At 41.3% G+C, this 16,673-nt stretch overlaps 1 protein-coding gene across 1 annotated transcript in view; it reads left to right on the forward strand.

Annotated features, from left to right (window-relative positions):
• The window catches only part of PREP (prolyl endopeptidase), a 168,364-nt gene that overhangs the window by 31,664 nt on the left and 120,027 nt on the right, over positions 1 to 16,673 (forward strand). The window contains exons 5-6 of the mRNA XM_034765960.1: positions 5,136 to 5,345; positions 6,553 to 6,674. Of these exons, the coding sequence (XP_034621851.1) occupies positions 5,136 to 5,345; positions 6,553 to 6,674 (332 nt within the window). The remainder of the gene's footprint in view (positions 1 to 5,135; positions 5,346 to 6,552; positions 6,675 to 16,673) is intronic.

The following is a 16,673-nucleotide window of genomic DNA, read 5'->3' on the forward strand; positions in this document are numbered from 1 at the left end:
TGGAAATTAAAAAGAGCAGTCACAAAGGTAAAATGCCTGCAACCAGCATGGAGCCAACTTAAAAACACTAACAGGCTCAGACTAAACATATACTCTAAATCAAAAAAGACTACCACCGTGGCTAAACAGTGGAGGCAAAAAGGCATCCTTTAAAATATGGAAGTCAAATTCTAATGAGGAAAATAGGAAGGAACATAGACACTGACAAGTAAATTTAAAAAAAATATATTAAGGGAGGCCAAGAAAGCATTTGAGAAGCAACTTGCTAAAGATGTCAAAACGAACAGTAACGTTTTTTTAAAGTACATCAGAAGCAGGAAGCCTGCCAAACAGGAGTGGGGCCCACTAGATGACAGAGGGGCTAAAGGAGCACTCAAAGAAGACCAGGCCATTGCAGAGAGACCAAATGAATTCTTTGCATCGGTCTTCACTGTAGAGGATGTGGGGGATATGCCCACATTAGAGCTGTTCTTTGGTAGCGACAAAATCTGAAGTACTGTCCAACTTGATGTGTCAACAGAAAAATTTTAGAACAAATTCATCAATAAACTGTAGTAAGTCACCAGGACCCGATGGTATTCACCCAAGAGTTCTGAAAGAATTAAAGTATAACATTACAGAACTAGTAACAGTAGTGTATAACCTATCACTGAAATCAGCCTCTGTACCAGATGACTGGAAGGTAGCGAATGTAATGCTGTCTTTTTAAAAGAGGCAATCATGGCAATTACATGCACGTGAGTCCAAAATAAGTACTGGGCACCAGCACTTTTGTAAAGGGAAATCATGCCTCATTGATTTATTAGAATTCCTGGAGGGAGCCAACAAGAATACAACCTAATATCTTTCTTTGACAGTTCAACAAGCCTTGTGGATAAGGGAGAAGCAGTAGATGTGATATATCTAGAGTTTAGTAAGGCTTTTGATACTGTCTCACATGACCCTCTCATAAGCAAATGTCAATATAGCTTAGCGAAACCTACTATAAGGGGGTGCACAACTGGTTAGAAAACTGTACTCAGAGAGAAGTTATAATTGGTTCACTGTCAAGCTGTAAGGGCATATTGAGTGGGATCCCACAGGAATCTGTCCTGGGTCCGGTTCTAATAAATATCTTCATAAATGATTTGGATAGTGTCATAAAGAGTACACGTATGAATTTTGCGGACAGTACGAAGCTGGGAGGGGTTGCAAGAGTTTTGGAGGACAGGATTAGAATTCAAAATGATCTTGACAAACTGGAGAAATGGTCTGAAATAAATGGGATAAAATCAATACGTGCAAATGTGAAGTACTCCACTTAGGAAGGAACAATCAATTGCATAATTACACAATGGGAAATGACTGCCTAGGAAGGAATCCCACAGAAGAGGATCTGGTGGCTATAGTGGATCACTAACCTAAATATGAGTCAACAATGTAATACTGTTGCAAAAAACAAACAAACAAAAAAAACGAACACCATTCTGGGATGTATTAGCAGAAGGGTCGTAAGCAAGACATGAGAAAAAATTCTTCTATTCTACTCAACACTGAAAGGGCCTCAACTGGAATACTGTCTTCAGTTCTGGGCACCAGACTTTGGGAAAGATGTGTACGATTTGGAGAAAGTCCAGAGGAGAGCAACAAAAATGATTAAAGGTCTTGCAAGCATGACCTACAAGAAAAAAATTAGGTTTGTTTACTCTGGAAAAGACTGAGGGGAGACATAAGAGTCTTCAAATATGTAAAATGTTAGAAATTGGAGTGTGATAAATTGTTTTCCTTATCCACTGAGGAGAGGACAAGAAGTAATAGGCTTAAGTTGGAGCAAGGGAAGTTTAGGTTAAAACTTTGTAAGTGTAAAGGTAGTTGAGCACTGGAACAAATTACCTAGGGAAGGTGTGGAATCTCTGTCTAATCTTTTCTAAAAAACCTCCCATGACAAACACTTGTCAGGGATGGTTTTGATAATACTAAGTCCTGCCTCAGTGCAGGGGACTGGACTAGATGACCTATTGAGGTCCCTTCCCTTCCTACATTTCTATAATTCTGTGTGGATAAGGGTGATCCAGTTGATATGGTGTACTTGGATTTTCCAAAAGCCTTCCACAAGGTCCCTCTGAGGAAACTGAGAACATGTCTACATTGTGATTAAACACCAGCAACTGGCCTTTGTCAGCTGACTTGGGCTCCTGGGACTTGGGCTATGGGGCTGTTTAATTGCAGTGTAGAGATGTTTGGGCCTGGGCTCTGGAACCCTTCCCCCTCATGAGGCCCTTGAGCCCAAGTCTGAACACTACACTGCAATTAAACAGCCCCATAGCACGAGTCAGCTGACATGGGCCAGCTGCAGGTGGTCCCTTTGTAGATCAGTAACTGGTTGCAAGATAGGAAACAAAAGGCAGGAATAAATAGTCAGTTTTCACAATGGAGAGGGATGAAGAGTGCAGTCCTCCAAGGATCTGTATTTGACCTGTACTGTTCAATATATTCATTAATTATCTGGAAAAGGGCATGAACAGTGAAGTGGTGAAGTTTGCAGATACAAAATTATTCAAGATAAGTCCAAAGCAGGCTGTGAGGAGTAACAGAGGGATTTCACAAAACTAGGTAACAGGGCAACAATGTCAGATGTAATTCAACATAGATAAGTGCAAAATAATGCACATGGGGGAAAAATAATCCCAACTATACATATATAATAGATTCTAAATTAGCTGTTATCACCCAAAAAAGTGGTCTTGGAGTTACCATGGATAGTTCTCTGAAAACATCAGCTCAGTGCATCGCAGCGATCTAAAAGGCTAACAGTATGTTTGGAACTATTAGAAAAGGAATAGAAACGAAGACAAAAAATCGTAATTCCAATATATAAATCCATGGCGCACCCATGCTTTGAATACTGTGTCCAGTTCTGGTTGCCCCATCTCAAAAACGTTCTAGTGGAACTGGAAAAGGTTCAGAGAAAGGCAAGAAAGATGATCACAGGTAAGGAACAGTTTCCACATGAGGAGGGACTAAAAAGATTAGGGCTGTTCAACTTAGAAAAGAGACAACTAAGGGGGGATATGAGACAGGTCTATAAAATCGTAAGCGGTATGGAAAAAGTAAATAACACTTCGCTGTTCACCCTGTTTATTTACCTTTTCAAACAATACAAAAACCAGGAGTTACCTGATTAAATTAAGAGGCAGCAGGTTTAATTCAAACGAGAATGTCCTTCTCTCACAAAGCACAACTAACCGGTGGAACTCATTGTCATGACGTATGATGGCCAAAAGTATTACTAGTTTAAAAAAAGACCTACTTATGTTCATGGAGGATAAGTCCATCAGTGACACTTAGCCAAGATGGTGAGTGATCCAACCCATGCTCAGGCAACCCTAACCCTTTGACTAGCAGGGAGTGAAAGACTGATGGATCATTCCATAATTGCCCTGTTCTGTATACTCCTCCTGAAGCTCTGTTGGGAGACAGGATACTGGGCAAAGTTGATGATAGTCTGGCTCAGCATGGCAGCTCTTACGTTCTTACCTCAAGTAAGTTAACACTTTTTTTCCTATTGAAGACAAGGCCTCATGAGCTATAAAGGTAGGTAGAGGGGTGGTGCGCCTGTGCACAGGGGTGAAGGAAGGCTTTAAAAAAAAAAAAAAATAAAGCTTAATTTAATTTGTAATTGTATTGCTAGTGGAAACACCAGGCCAAATTCAGGCCTGGTGCAATCCATTCTCTTCAGTAGAGTTGAGTTTGTTTATAACCAGACTGAATTGTCTCTCAGTGTCTGGGCCAACATCCATCTAAGGCTCTCCTGAAAGATGTTGCAGAATTGTGTTTTCCTCCCATGATTCAGATAGAACTACATAAATCTCAGGTCTTTTCCAACTAATTCTGTTAGGTCTGATGGTGCACAATTTTTCCAGTTTATTTCTCTATATTTTCTATTGCTCTGCAGAGTCTAACTTGAAATGACCGTCTCTGGAATGGCAATCACTTTCTTTGAGGAAGTTTGTCCTTTGTCAGCCCATCTCTACCCCTTTTAAATTAATTCATTATAAGCCTGCCTCTCTACTCTCCCCCAGTATTCACAGGCAAGTGAGGAAAAGGCTCATAGTTCAGATAGTTGTTAGTGTCCTCCGCATTTGTCACATACCAGTCTTTCTTTGTGTAAAAAGGATGGCATGCTAAGCTAAACTCTCAATCGGTGAGCTGTGAACTTCTGGAATCTCCAGGGACTCCAGAAAAGTGAATACCATGTGTTTGGGAACAATTGATTGTACTAAAGATCCCTTCATATCCCCCAGAACGAATTACCAACCTTTGCTGATGAGATCTTCTGGGGGCGAGCGGGTGATCCTGCTAATTATGTTGACCTCTCTGGTCGTTAATGAATACTTGAATATTCTGGGTGAAGTAGTATCTTTTATTGGAGCAAGTTCTGTTGGTGAAAGAGACGAGCTTTTGAGCTACATAGAGCTGTGTGTAGGAACTCTAATAAATTTATAGATTTATTATAGGGTCAAACAGTGCAAATTTTGAAAGCTGCATTTGGAAAAAAAGTGTGCCCCTTCCCAATTTAATTACAGACAGGTTTTTAGGAGGGAGCGACTTGAATACTGCAGAACCCACCAGTAAAGTGCCATGCCTCCTCACTTCAGCTGTGATTTACTCTAAGCAATGGATTGGAAGTGACAGACGCACTAAATAGTTCCATCAGTGGCAGCTCTGGGAGTAGAAATAAAGAGTCCTGCCTCGCTGTCTTTTGGGATAACCACTAGACAGCACTCCTTCTAGTTACTACATATGTGTATAAATAACTTGCATCACCACTTCATTTTGGAAGATGGTAAGATGCTTCCAACCTAAAGATGTGCAGTAGATGAGAGATGGCCAGCAACCAAAGATCACTGGTGCTGCCAGTGCATTCACTACTAGTTGCTGGCGGAGGGAGGAGCCACAACCTACTTCAGTAGTTGAAACACCCCCCCCCCCCAAAAAAAAGTGTGCTCTAAATGTTTATTTAAAAGTGAAAGTTATTTTTTTTTAATGCTTTTCAACTTTAAACTGGTGACATGCTTCTGTCTGTGGCAAATGGTAGAAAGTTGTGCAGCCAAATAGAAAGAGTGACCCAGGCATTTGTTTGTCTTTATCTATAGGTTATGCATTCAGTGAAGATGGTGAATACTTTGCTTATGGTCTGAGTTCCAGTGGCTCAGACTGGGTAACTATCAAGTTTATGAAAGTGGACGGTCCTGAAGAGCTTCCAGATACGCTGGAAAGGGTTAAATTCAGTTGCATGGCTTGGACCCATGATGGAAAAGGCATGTTCTACAACTGCTATCCAAAACAAGATGGGAAAAGTGATGGTAAGTATACCTTGAGTCAGTGGAGAAAAATAACCCTTTTTTTCAAGAGGTGGGTGTAATAGTGGCTAGAAAATTGTTTTACTTGAGCACTGTTTAACCACATCCATGGCAAGTTGCCCCAGGAAATTTCCTTAGGCAGTTGAGAAATGTGTAGAATATTGATTGACCTCTTCATACTCACTCCCCTCTGAGATTGCTACTTCTACAAGTACTGTATACTGCACTCTCCATTCCTGCAAAGACTTAACGTACATATGCGTTCCCTGATCATCGTGGTAAAGGTGTGTAAGTCTTTGAATGATCAGGGCCTAAATCCATAAACATGATTTTCCTTTATAAGTGTTTTTTCCCTGTCTCTCCTTTCTTGTCCTTTGTTTATTAAAAAAAAAAAAAAATTACTAATTTTTCTTTCCACGGTGAGGTTTTTGAAGATCTTGTACCAAGCACTTTTTGTTAAACATACTGGGAGCAAGTCTTTCTCTTATTTTTACACATTCAACTGCAATGGAACTATAATTTGGACAAACTTCCAAATTTGGTACCTTGCCTTGTCTTTTTTGCATTGAAATAATGCTCTAAGTTCAGAAGTTAAAAAATCACATAGCAGTGCTGTAGTGTAAATCTAGAAGTATTTGGTAAGGATTGAGTTACTGACTAAACTGCATCTGTCTGTCACTCCTGAACATTTAAAACAAACAAATGGTTAATGAGAAGAAAAAGGGAAAAAAAAAAAACAAAAAACAGGAAATGCAGCCTAAATGTTAAATGCCCAAAAATTACTGGGCCAATATTCTTTTTTACCTTGATTTGATTAAACAAAATCTAATGGCATGGATTCCTATTTTCCTATCCCAAACTTTATCTAGCACTTCATGCAAAGCCTTATAAATGGCATCTCATGTTACATGATGCCAAAACCTACTCAGATATTTTCGACTCCTTGAATAATGTTTGCAGTTGCTGATAGCTTCCAGAAAATGGAGCATGAAACAATGAGTCCTGAAATTAGCAATATTTGTCATACCTGCTTCTCCCCCGAATACACACCCTTCTTGTGTAGTGAGAATAAGAATGGCTGCTGACCCTTATCCGGCTGCAATCCTTGATAAACTCTGTTCAACACAAGTGTGTGTACGGAGGCAGAAAAGCTTGCAAAAAGTTTATGGTGTTAATGAAAATTAAATAATTCCCTTCTGAATTATACCAGGCACTGAGACCTCCACTAATGTGCACCAGAAGCTGTTTTACCACATCCTTGGGACAGACCAGTCAAAAGATGTTTTATGTGCTGAATTTCCTGATGAGCCAAAATGGATGGGTGGAGCTGAGGTAAATTGCACACTTTATTTATCTTTATGCATGTTCAGCCTCTTTGATTAAACCAAACTGCAATATTTATTACAAACAAAAAAATCTGTTAAGACCATTATTAAGGTTGCAAAGTCAAAGGCTCAAAAGTTAGGAAGTGCCAGAATTAAAGCTACTTATACTGTTTTAATTCGGTCATTCTGTGCATCTGCCTTATGATACAGACTTTAATTTCATGATCTCATACTATTTTTTTTTTTTTTTTTTTCCCCTTGGGATCCTGCGTCATTCAGCACAAAGTTTGGACAAGCTCTGGGTATGAAGCAGGGTAGTGTAGTGAAGGAGACTGTTGCCTATAGGCCCCCTGACTCATTTGTTGTGGAAGTTGGAAAGTGCATTGCGAATGAGGCAGAGTATGTGCAGGAAAAGAAGGGAGGGTTTCAGGGATAAAGCAGGTGAATGCTCTCCTGGAGAATTGGATTTTATCCTTCCCTTGCCACAGAATTCCTATGTGATGCTGGACAGGCCATATAAGGGTTGGTCTACACTAAGGGGGGATGTAAGAAACGCAACTTCAGCTACAGGAATAGCGTAGGTGAAGTCAACATATCTTATTTCGACTTACCTTGGGTCCTCACGGCGCGGGATTGACGGCCGTGGCTCCCCCATCAACTCTGCTACCGCCGCTCACCCTGGTGGAGTTCTGGAGTCAACGGGAATGCGTTCAGGGATTGATTTATCGCGTCTAGATGAGACGTGATGTATCGATCCCCAATAGATCAATTACTCCCTGTCGATTCGGCAGGTAGTCTGCATGTACCCTAAGTCACAGTTTTTACAGGTGATCACTAATTGTGACTGCCTCATTGTATGGAGCCTGACATGGGACCCGGAGGTCTGACTTGCAGAGTTGCTGAGCACTCACAGCTGAAACTGAAGTCAACGAAATCTGTGATTTGAATATTAAGTATATATAATATATAATGTTAAATACTCTGAGAAATCAGGTCCTAGATGTCTTAATTTGGGTACACAATTAGTTAATACTTTTGACCTTGGTCTCAGTGTCTCAATTCCCATCTATAAAATGGGGGTAATAATACCGTTCATCTCATAGCTGCCGTGTGAAGCTAGATTAATGTTTGTGCAGCGCTCAGATGCTATAGTGATGACTACTCCAGAAAAGCCTGCAAATAAATTAATAGTTGTCTTCAGGGTGGGATTTGAATAGTGTTAAGCAAATAAGCAGAGCCACACACTGAATAATAAAGATAAAACAAAACATTGAATAGCTGCCATTTAGTGAGCAGCATCCTATGGTACATGGAAGGAGGCAGGGTTTTTGTGGAAAAAATTACATGTGATTAAGTAGTTAAAGACACTATCATAATTAAGGCTAAGATTTTGTCATGGATATTTTTAGTAAAAGTCATGGACAAAAAAGATTCACGAAGCCATGACCTGTCCGTGACTTTTACTAAAAATATACCTGACAAAATGGGGATCTGCGGGTCCCCACACTGTCTGAAGCGGGGCAGCTGTGCAGGGGCCAGGAGCTGTGGGGGTCCCCCACTGCCCGTGGGGGCCAGGAGCTGCAGGGGGTTGCCCACGGTGGCCTGGCGTTCCCCCCAGCTCCCGACCATTGCAGGCTGAAGTCCATGGAGGTCACTGGAAGTCACGGATTCTGTGACTTCCACGACCTCCATGACTAAATCATAGCCTTAATCATAATGCATATTCAGAAGATGCCTGAATTAAGGTTGCATAGGTAGGAACTGCCAGAATTAAAGTTAACTTGTGAGTGCTTAACTTTGCAATCCTAATGTTCTTTTAACATAGTTCTCTGTGTAACTTCCTGGGTTGTGTGTAGAGGGGGGCTTGTTTTGTTTTTGTTTTAATTTTTTAAGGCACACTGAAAAAACAAATGCCATCATATGGCGGCATATTGACACCCACATAAGTCATTAGCAGGGTTGGAAACTTGAGACCAACTAAACAGACCTCTGCCACATGACCTAACAGAATAACTGATAGCAGTAGTAGGTTGTCATCCTCTATGGGTACATCTACACTACAGGGGGGAGTCGATTTAAGATACGCAAATTCAGCTACGTGAATAGCATAGCTGAATTCGACGTATCGCAGTTGACTTACCCCACTGTGAGGACGGCGGCAAAATCGACTTCTGCGGCTTTCTGTCGGCGGCGCTTACTCCCACCTCCGCTGGTGGAGTAAGAGCGCCGATTTGGGGATCGATTGTCGCGTCCCATCGGGACGCGATAAATCGATCCCCGAGAGGTCGATTTCTACCCGCCGATTCAGGCGGGTAGTGTAGACCTAGCCTATGTGGAGGGGGATGGAAAATTGCCAGTGGATTTCACAGGTATCTGCTGACTGTAGAGTAGTGGTGAGACTTGGGATTCTTGGGCTCAATTCCATGCTCTGGTGGGGAGTATGCTCTAGTAGGCACAGATTCTTCTTCGAGCTCCCCAAACGTGACTCCAACCTGTCCATGTCCCAGTCCTGTCTCTTCCCCACTCCCGCTCGCATTCTCCTCACCTAGCCAGTTCTAGGCTTCACTCTTTAGGTTTCTTACCTATCTTACCGCCCAGCCAGTAGTTCCTGACCCTGGGTGGATGGATGTGATCTCAGTCTGTCTTCTCCTCTTCCCCCTCCTGTTGATTTACCTTACTCTTCTCGTCGGAGGTAGAGTACAGAGGTCGACTGGAGAGCGATCTGCTGTCGATTTGTCGGGTCTTCACTAGACCCTGCTAAATCAACCACCGGTGGCTCGATCTCAGAGCGGCAATCCCGTCTGTATTGTAGATGTAGCCTTAGTTTCCTTGCCCAACTAGTTTGTCTTCTCTATCCATCCAGTCCCATTGTTCCATTCCCCACTCCTTAGTCCAGCTCTTATCCCTTCTGCATTCCAGTCAGGAGCAGGGGAAATCATTTGGGAGCATTGGGGAGACAGGTTCCCATGCTCTTAGTTTAGGTGACCAGACTTGGTATTTAAAAAAAAAAAGGGGGTGCATCCCTGGCACAAAGGCCACCGCTGCCAAATTTCAAGTTCCCTAGTCCAAAGGATAGCAAAACACTTCCCTGTCCCCCACCCCCAAGTCTCCTCTGAAATGGCTGAGCTGTTTTGACTGAAATTTTCCAAAACAATTCAGCATGAGACAGACCGCAGGCGCAGAAAATCAGTCCAAATGGTTAAACTCTGGCAACGTTTTAAAAGCATCCTTTTAGTGGGATGTGTTGGGCAATCTTAATATTAGGCTGCAGTACCAGTCTCACCTATAATAATTCATTAAAGAGCCACAGGCTTGAGTGGGTTGAAAATAGCAAAGTATTGGCTACAGAGTAACTCCTACCCTGCATATAAATTGGCAGACAGAATCGGTGATAATAGTCATCATTCAGGTAATCCTAGAACTGATCTTCTTAATAGTTGATATTCTCTTGGAATTTTCAGATCTACTCCAGCTACTGTACTTAACCACTCTGCTCTACTGCTATTTATGATTTTTTTTATTGTTTTTATTTTTATCTCCTTTTGTGATGAATAATACTGCTTTTGTCCTGTTTGGTGTACTCAGCACATAGAACTACAGTAGTTAAATATTTTTTTCAAAATTGCAAGTCACTGTCAACAGAAAAGCTGGAACAGTTGGAAGACAAATCGTTTCTATCAAAGAATTTTAAAAATCCATTTAAGAAAAAGGCAGTGATCCAGATTTAGATCCCTCGTTTGTGAAATTCCTTGGGGAGAAAAACCTCCGTGAAGCAGGTTTTTTTTGTTTTGTTTTGTTTTTAAATTAGAGCACATATGAATCATAAAATCTAGAGATGGCAAAGACCTCTGAAGCAAGTGGTTTCTCAACCAGGGACCTAGAGGCCCCTGGGGGGTTGCGAGCAGGTTTCAGGGGGTTCGCCAAGCAGGGCCAGTGTTAGACTTGCCAGGGCTCAGGGCAGAAAGCTGAAGGCGCACTGCATGGTGGTGAAGCATGAGGTCCTGAGCTCCGCCACCTGGGGCTGAAGCAGAAGCCTGAGCAACTTAGCTTCATGGTGCCCCTGTGGCATGGGGCAACTGCCTTGCTTGCTACCCCTTAATGCTGGCCCTGGCTTTTAGATGCAGAAAACCAGTTATTGTGGCACAGGTGGACCATGTCGTTTTTGTAGCATGTTTGGGGGCCTCAGAAAGAAAAAGGTAGAGAACCCTTGTCTTAGGCCATGCAGTCCATCCATGAAGTAGTTATTCAGTAAATCACATACTATAAACTTTAATCTGTCACTGAAAATTAGTCAAATAGTAAAAACTAGAAAGTTTATGGAGCTAAATTGATAAGAAAGGGATGTAACTTGAAAACTGTTGTCCTTATTTTCTCACTCTTGTAAATAAACTGATTCCTCTCAGTCTGTTGGTGACAGATGTCTCATAGTGATGAACCCACTGATTCACACTGGTGACGCACATTGTTAGAGTACACATGTTGTTGTGAAAGCTAATTCATTTTCCTTTTGGGCACTGTTTTCTGATATGAACTAAACCTAGGGGATCTTTTTATGCTAGCTAGGTCAATAATATAAGGGGTCGTGGTGTGCTGTCTTGAGGGAAATCTTGCCTCCAAACTCATAGTAGGAACCTGTTGAATGATCTCTTGTCGGTTAATAGAGGGGAAACCTGCAACAGAGGCTTTTCTTATTCAAGTGAAAGAAGCATGGTAGACATATCTTGATGTGTGACATCAAGCTGAGTGTGAGAACTCATTGTAGAATCTTCATGGTGAAAGGCAAAGTGTCTGCCATGCCAGGCACAGAGTTGCCGCCACACCTTTGGCCTCTGAAAGCCATGTCCGTGTCAGTTCTGTATGCAGTGGTTCCACCACCAAGACAGGGAGCTTGAGGAAGATTTACATTAATGAAAGATGTGGCTTTTTTTCTAGTAAAATTTGCCTTCTGTGACATTTTGTATGTGATAATGACACAATATAGTCCTTATGTTGAATGAACAAACCACCTTTCTAATGTTTTGTAGCAAGAATTTATCTTTGTATAGCGTGAAAACTAATATGAAGAGCGTAGGGAAGCTGCCAGATCTCTTAGGGCCTGCAGATGTTGAAAGGGGTTGCTGCTGTGAACCCTGGAAATTTCTGGATAATGAATTAGTATTGCTTCCCTGGGATCTAGGAAGAATAATCCTCCTGAAATTCTGATCCTAGGGAGGGAGGGAGAAAACCTAATGGAGTTTGTTTGGTTTTTTTAAAGATTTGAGCGTAGCCTACCTGATTTTACTGAAGAGACAAATCGCTATGTACTAATCTAATAAAGATGCTTAAACTGTTAAAACTTGTAGGAGTGCCCTGGGCTCCTGTTGTGAAATACTTTGCACCTGTATGTATTAGATAAAAAAAACAAGCTAATAAAAAATTAGGACTCTTATGGAGGGGGGAGAGGGGGGCAGTATGTGGAGCTTACCCATCAGTTTTAGTATCTTGAATAAAATTGTTTTATTGTTACTTTAATTGTAGTGTTTTCCCAAAGTCCCTTCATGGTAAAAGGGAAAAGGGTGGGAAAGTAGATCAGAATTTCTCTTTATATGAACTTGGTTGTAAGACTTGACTGAATCTTGTCTGGCAAACTTTTGAAGGTGTGTGTGAGAAAAATGGCCGAGACAAAGTTAATTGGAAAAATTCAAGAGACTTTGTACACCTAAGGCATCTGATATTAATTAAAATGTTTACTGGCTTTGCTGCGCTCTTTAAATATCTTTGACTGCTTATTTTCTCTTAAGGTGTTGATATCCTATGAAATGTAACCATCTGCAATTGAACATCTTTTTATTAAGCATATTTGTTGTGTATATCCAGAGTCTTCTCTACTTCCTTAAGTGACAAAAAGTTTACGTAGCGCTTAGCCATATTGGCCTTGCAGGGCTGGGAGAGCTGCATTCTCTTCCATTTTATACAGTTATAGCAGTGCAAACCCAAATAAGGCCATGGGGTATATCCAGTGTAATTGAAAAGCTTAATCTGGCCTATAGAACCTTGCTTGTTGCTGGTGCTACCGGAGATGGAAAGAACTCCTTTTGAATCTTGTATCCAAGCCTGAGTTTGCAGGGCTGACTCCTAGGTGGGGGAATACACTTGAAAAGGAAATCCTTGGGATGACAGTCACAGTAAAGCCACTGTACTTTAAAAATTCTCTATGGCAGATGTAGATCTGATTAGGTATATTTTTTTTCAAAGGAGAAAAATGAAAATAGGTCACTGACTTGGGGAAAGCAAAGTAGAAGAAATTTGGTCAGTTTAATACCTTTTGAGAGACAACATGCAATAAAAAAGCCTCAATTCCCTGACTCATTGCTCAGTCACTTGCATGTCTGTCTGATACAATAGCTGTTTGATTTAAACATAATTGCTGATGCTGCAAATGGTATTATTGAAAGATTGATTGATAGAAACAATTTAGTTTATTTCCAGTCTGTGCGTTTTAAAAATAATCCAGCTATAAATATAAAGATGATGGCATCAAGTCTCTTCAGTACTCCAGAATATTTTTGTATTTAATTTAAGATGGGAAGGGGGAAAATCAGTTTGACTAATTTCCCAGTAGAGGGCAGTGTGGAATGAAGATTTCTGAAATGAATACAGTGTTGTAGGATATCTTAAAAAGAACAACAAATGGGTTGTCTTAATTAATACTGATGTTTGTGTATCATGGTGTATTTTTACAAACTCCTACAGAATATATCCTTGTATCATCCAGATTCATATTTTCAAAGTTAAGCAGTAAGTTTCGTAAAGCCTTTCACAGCTGGTAGAGTTGAAGAACAATCATTTCCTAAGACTTCCCATTGTTGCTACCAGTGGTGGAGCTGAACTTGAGATAGGAGTAGGTGAGGAAACTCTGTGGGCTGGTGGAAAATAAGTTACATGCAGCCTGAGAGGGATCCATCAATGTTTCTGGAGTGTTTTAACAGTGAGATCCACCTAGGTGGATATAGAATAAGAGATGGTTCTCAAGGCCAGGTCCTCAGCTATTCAGGGTTTAAACAACTTGCAGTATACTCAAAGGCAAATAGGAAGAAAGTGCCACATGCACATGCCAGTGTTTGCAATGTTAGAGCTCAGGGAGGAGGTGTGGGGTGCGGGAGGGAGTTTGGAGTGCAGGGCGGCACTTACCTCCCAGAGGTGGCTCCCAGAAGCGGCTGGCGTGTCCAGCTCCTAGGCGGAGACGTCAGGATTCTCTGCGTTCGGCCCATGGCTGCAGGCACTGCCCCTGCAACTCCCATTGACTGTGGTTCCCAGTTCCCTTTGGGAGCAGCTGCCCCTGCACCTAGGAGCTGGACATGCTGGCCACTTCCAAGAGCCGCATGGAGTCAGGGCAGGCAGGGAGCCTACTTTAACCCCACTGAGCTGCTAACTGGACGAAAACCAGAAGCCTGTCAACCCTAATGATTGAGGGGGGGGGGGGGGGGTGTCCTAGGTGCTATGATGATACAAATACTTATGAGGTCACTGATTTAATTACATTAACTAATTTTAGCCAAGCGTTCATTTCAAGAATGTACCAGATCATTGCCATAGAATCTCACTCCTGATGGGTCTTAGACTGTCACACAAAACATAGCATGAAGTGCAAAACAGTACTGATGTCATTTAAAAGGTGAAATACAGTAGTTTTGCTTTGTCCTTTCTGCTTGTCAGTTCAGCAACAGTCCTCCTCTGTCATGCCTGCAATCTTTCTTTTGGTAGTAGTGCTGGAAAATAGCTCACAGTTGCTGTTGACATCACTATGGTTTCTGTGCCCCTGAGTATTGGTACCATGCATGGTGCAGCTGACTCTATGTTGCCACCAACTCTTCCTTCTCCAGGTGGTCTAACCTTCCCCCACCTGGTTTATGGGAACAACGAGTCCAGTTCCTAACTCAGCCACTTGGCTCCACTTGAATGTTTTGCTGAGTTTGTTCTGTTTCATTAGGAATACATTATGTGATAATGACCATTATCCTCTTTGGTATGCAAAGAACACTAGTGTTTGAGGAAGAGCAGCAGTTTGTAAAAAAAAAAATAATGATCAGGGTTTCTTAATGACTTGAGGGTGGGAATTATAACAGCATTAAAAATGTTTGGAGTTATGGCAAAGTGAATTTATCTTCCCTCAAACACCAATGTGTTCTCTAATCCCTGAAGTTTTCTGCATTGAAATATATAATTTATATTTCATAGCTTGTTAGGCAAAATAATTTCTGAACTGATTACTTTTCCCTTGCAGTAGTACAATAGGACAAGATGAAGGAAGGTAAATAGGCTTGCTGGCTTGTATCAGAGTAAGATGCATAGTTGCTTGATATAATATGGCAGACTCGAAGGACAATCCTTTGTGAAATAAAGAGAAAGTAAGAATGCATCCATCTGGAGTGTGGCTGCAGTGACTAGCAAAGTGATTTTAAAAGCATTGGTTGTACTGTTGATGAAATCTTGGACACGATCAATATACTTTAAAATGTTTTTGTTTTTGTTTTTTTGCTTTCAGATTAAAATCATTTTATAGATGTTATAGTTGTGGAGAAATACATAAAGCCAAAAAGTGTGAAATTCTCAATCATTGGTAATTTGAAACACAAAATTGGATGGTTTTCTAAAAGATATATACTCCAGCAATTTTGGGGAAGTTCTGTGGCCTGTGTTATGCAGAAGGTCAGACTAGATGTTCACAATAGTCCCTCTTAGTCTTAGAATCTGTGAAAATCCTGCATTCTCCTTTGTATTTTATTTTATATATATATAAATTAAATTATGTATGCAAATCTTGGTATTCTCTAAGCAATACACAGATTGAACTCTGTGGCCCTTACATAAAGTGTTTTTTTATTAAATTCTCTTTTGCCAGTGGATATGATAGACCATAACTGCTATATGTATTGCATTCATAAAAGTCCGCTCCTTCGGATTGCTAATATAACAAAGGAACTAATCTTTTTCTCTACCAAATAATGTGTAGCCTGCTGGAGAATATATTTGACTGATACTGAATGTTTGAGTTCAAATGTTTTTTTTTTTTTTTCTTTTTAGATATTAATGCATCTGTGTGTTTCATGGGTAATCCCATCTATCACCTAACTATCTTCCTAAATAGGTAACTTTGTTTCTTGGAAATAAATATATTGATGTGAACAGAAAAAAACAAAACAAAAGATCCACCAAACCCTAAGTTAGAAAATGAAAAACTCAGCCATCAAAAATGTAATGGTTACAGAACGGGTCCAGTATTTTGAAGGGCCAAATGAAACAAAACTTATCGGACTAACTTTGTCTACTTCCTGGGCCTCATAAACTCACATTTGTGAGGTGGTGTACTCGCAGTGCTTCTCAAAGTTGGGCTGCCGCTTGTTCAGGGAAAGCCCCTGGCGGTCCGGGCTGGTTTGTTTTCCTGCCGCGTCTGCAGGTTCGGCCGATCGCGGCTCCCACTGGCTGCGGTTCGCTGTCCCAGGCAAATGGAAGCTGTGGAAAGTGATGCGGGCCAAGGGATGTGCTGGCCGCCACTTCCCGTAGCCACCATTGGCCTGGGACAGTGAACCGTGAACAGTGGGAGGCACGATCAGCCGAACCTGCAGACACGGCAGGTAAACAAACTGGCCCGGACCGCCAGGGGCTTTCCCTGAACAAACGGCTGACTGGCTTTGAGAAGCACTGGTGTACTGTATAACTTTGACAAATGTTTTGTCTAGAATGCCATTTAACTAATTGCTTTGTTCATTTCCTAGTTCAGAGGCGTATACCAGTGGCCCCCCCCCCCCCCCCCCCAAAGTTCCAATCTGGCATATTGGCAACGAGGCCAAAGATTTGATGGTACTTGCAAACAAAGTTGAGGTATGCTGCTGGATTAATATGGCGAACTTTGCACTACTGCCTGTGCTCTACCCATTTCATCCATAGAGGCTTTCAATCCAGCAGTTTTTGAGCACTAAAGTCTGTCAAACAAGTTCAATATATGAAAAGTTCTTGGCAAATGTTC

This window comes from Trachemys scripta, chromosome 3, assembly GCF_013100865.1.
Source record: "Trachemys scripta elegans isolate TJP31775 chromosome 3, CAS_Tse_1.0, whole genome shotgun sequence".
In the NCBI taxonomy this organism is placed as follows: Eukaryota; Metazoa; Chordata; order Testudines; family Emydidae; genus Trachemys; species Trachemys scripta.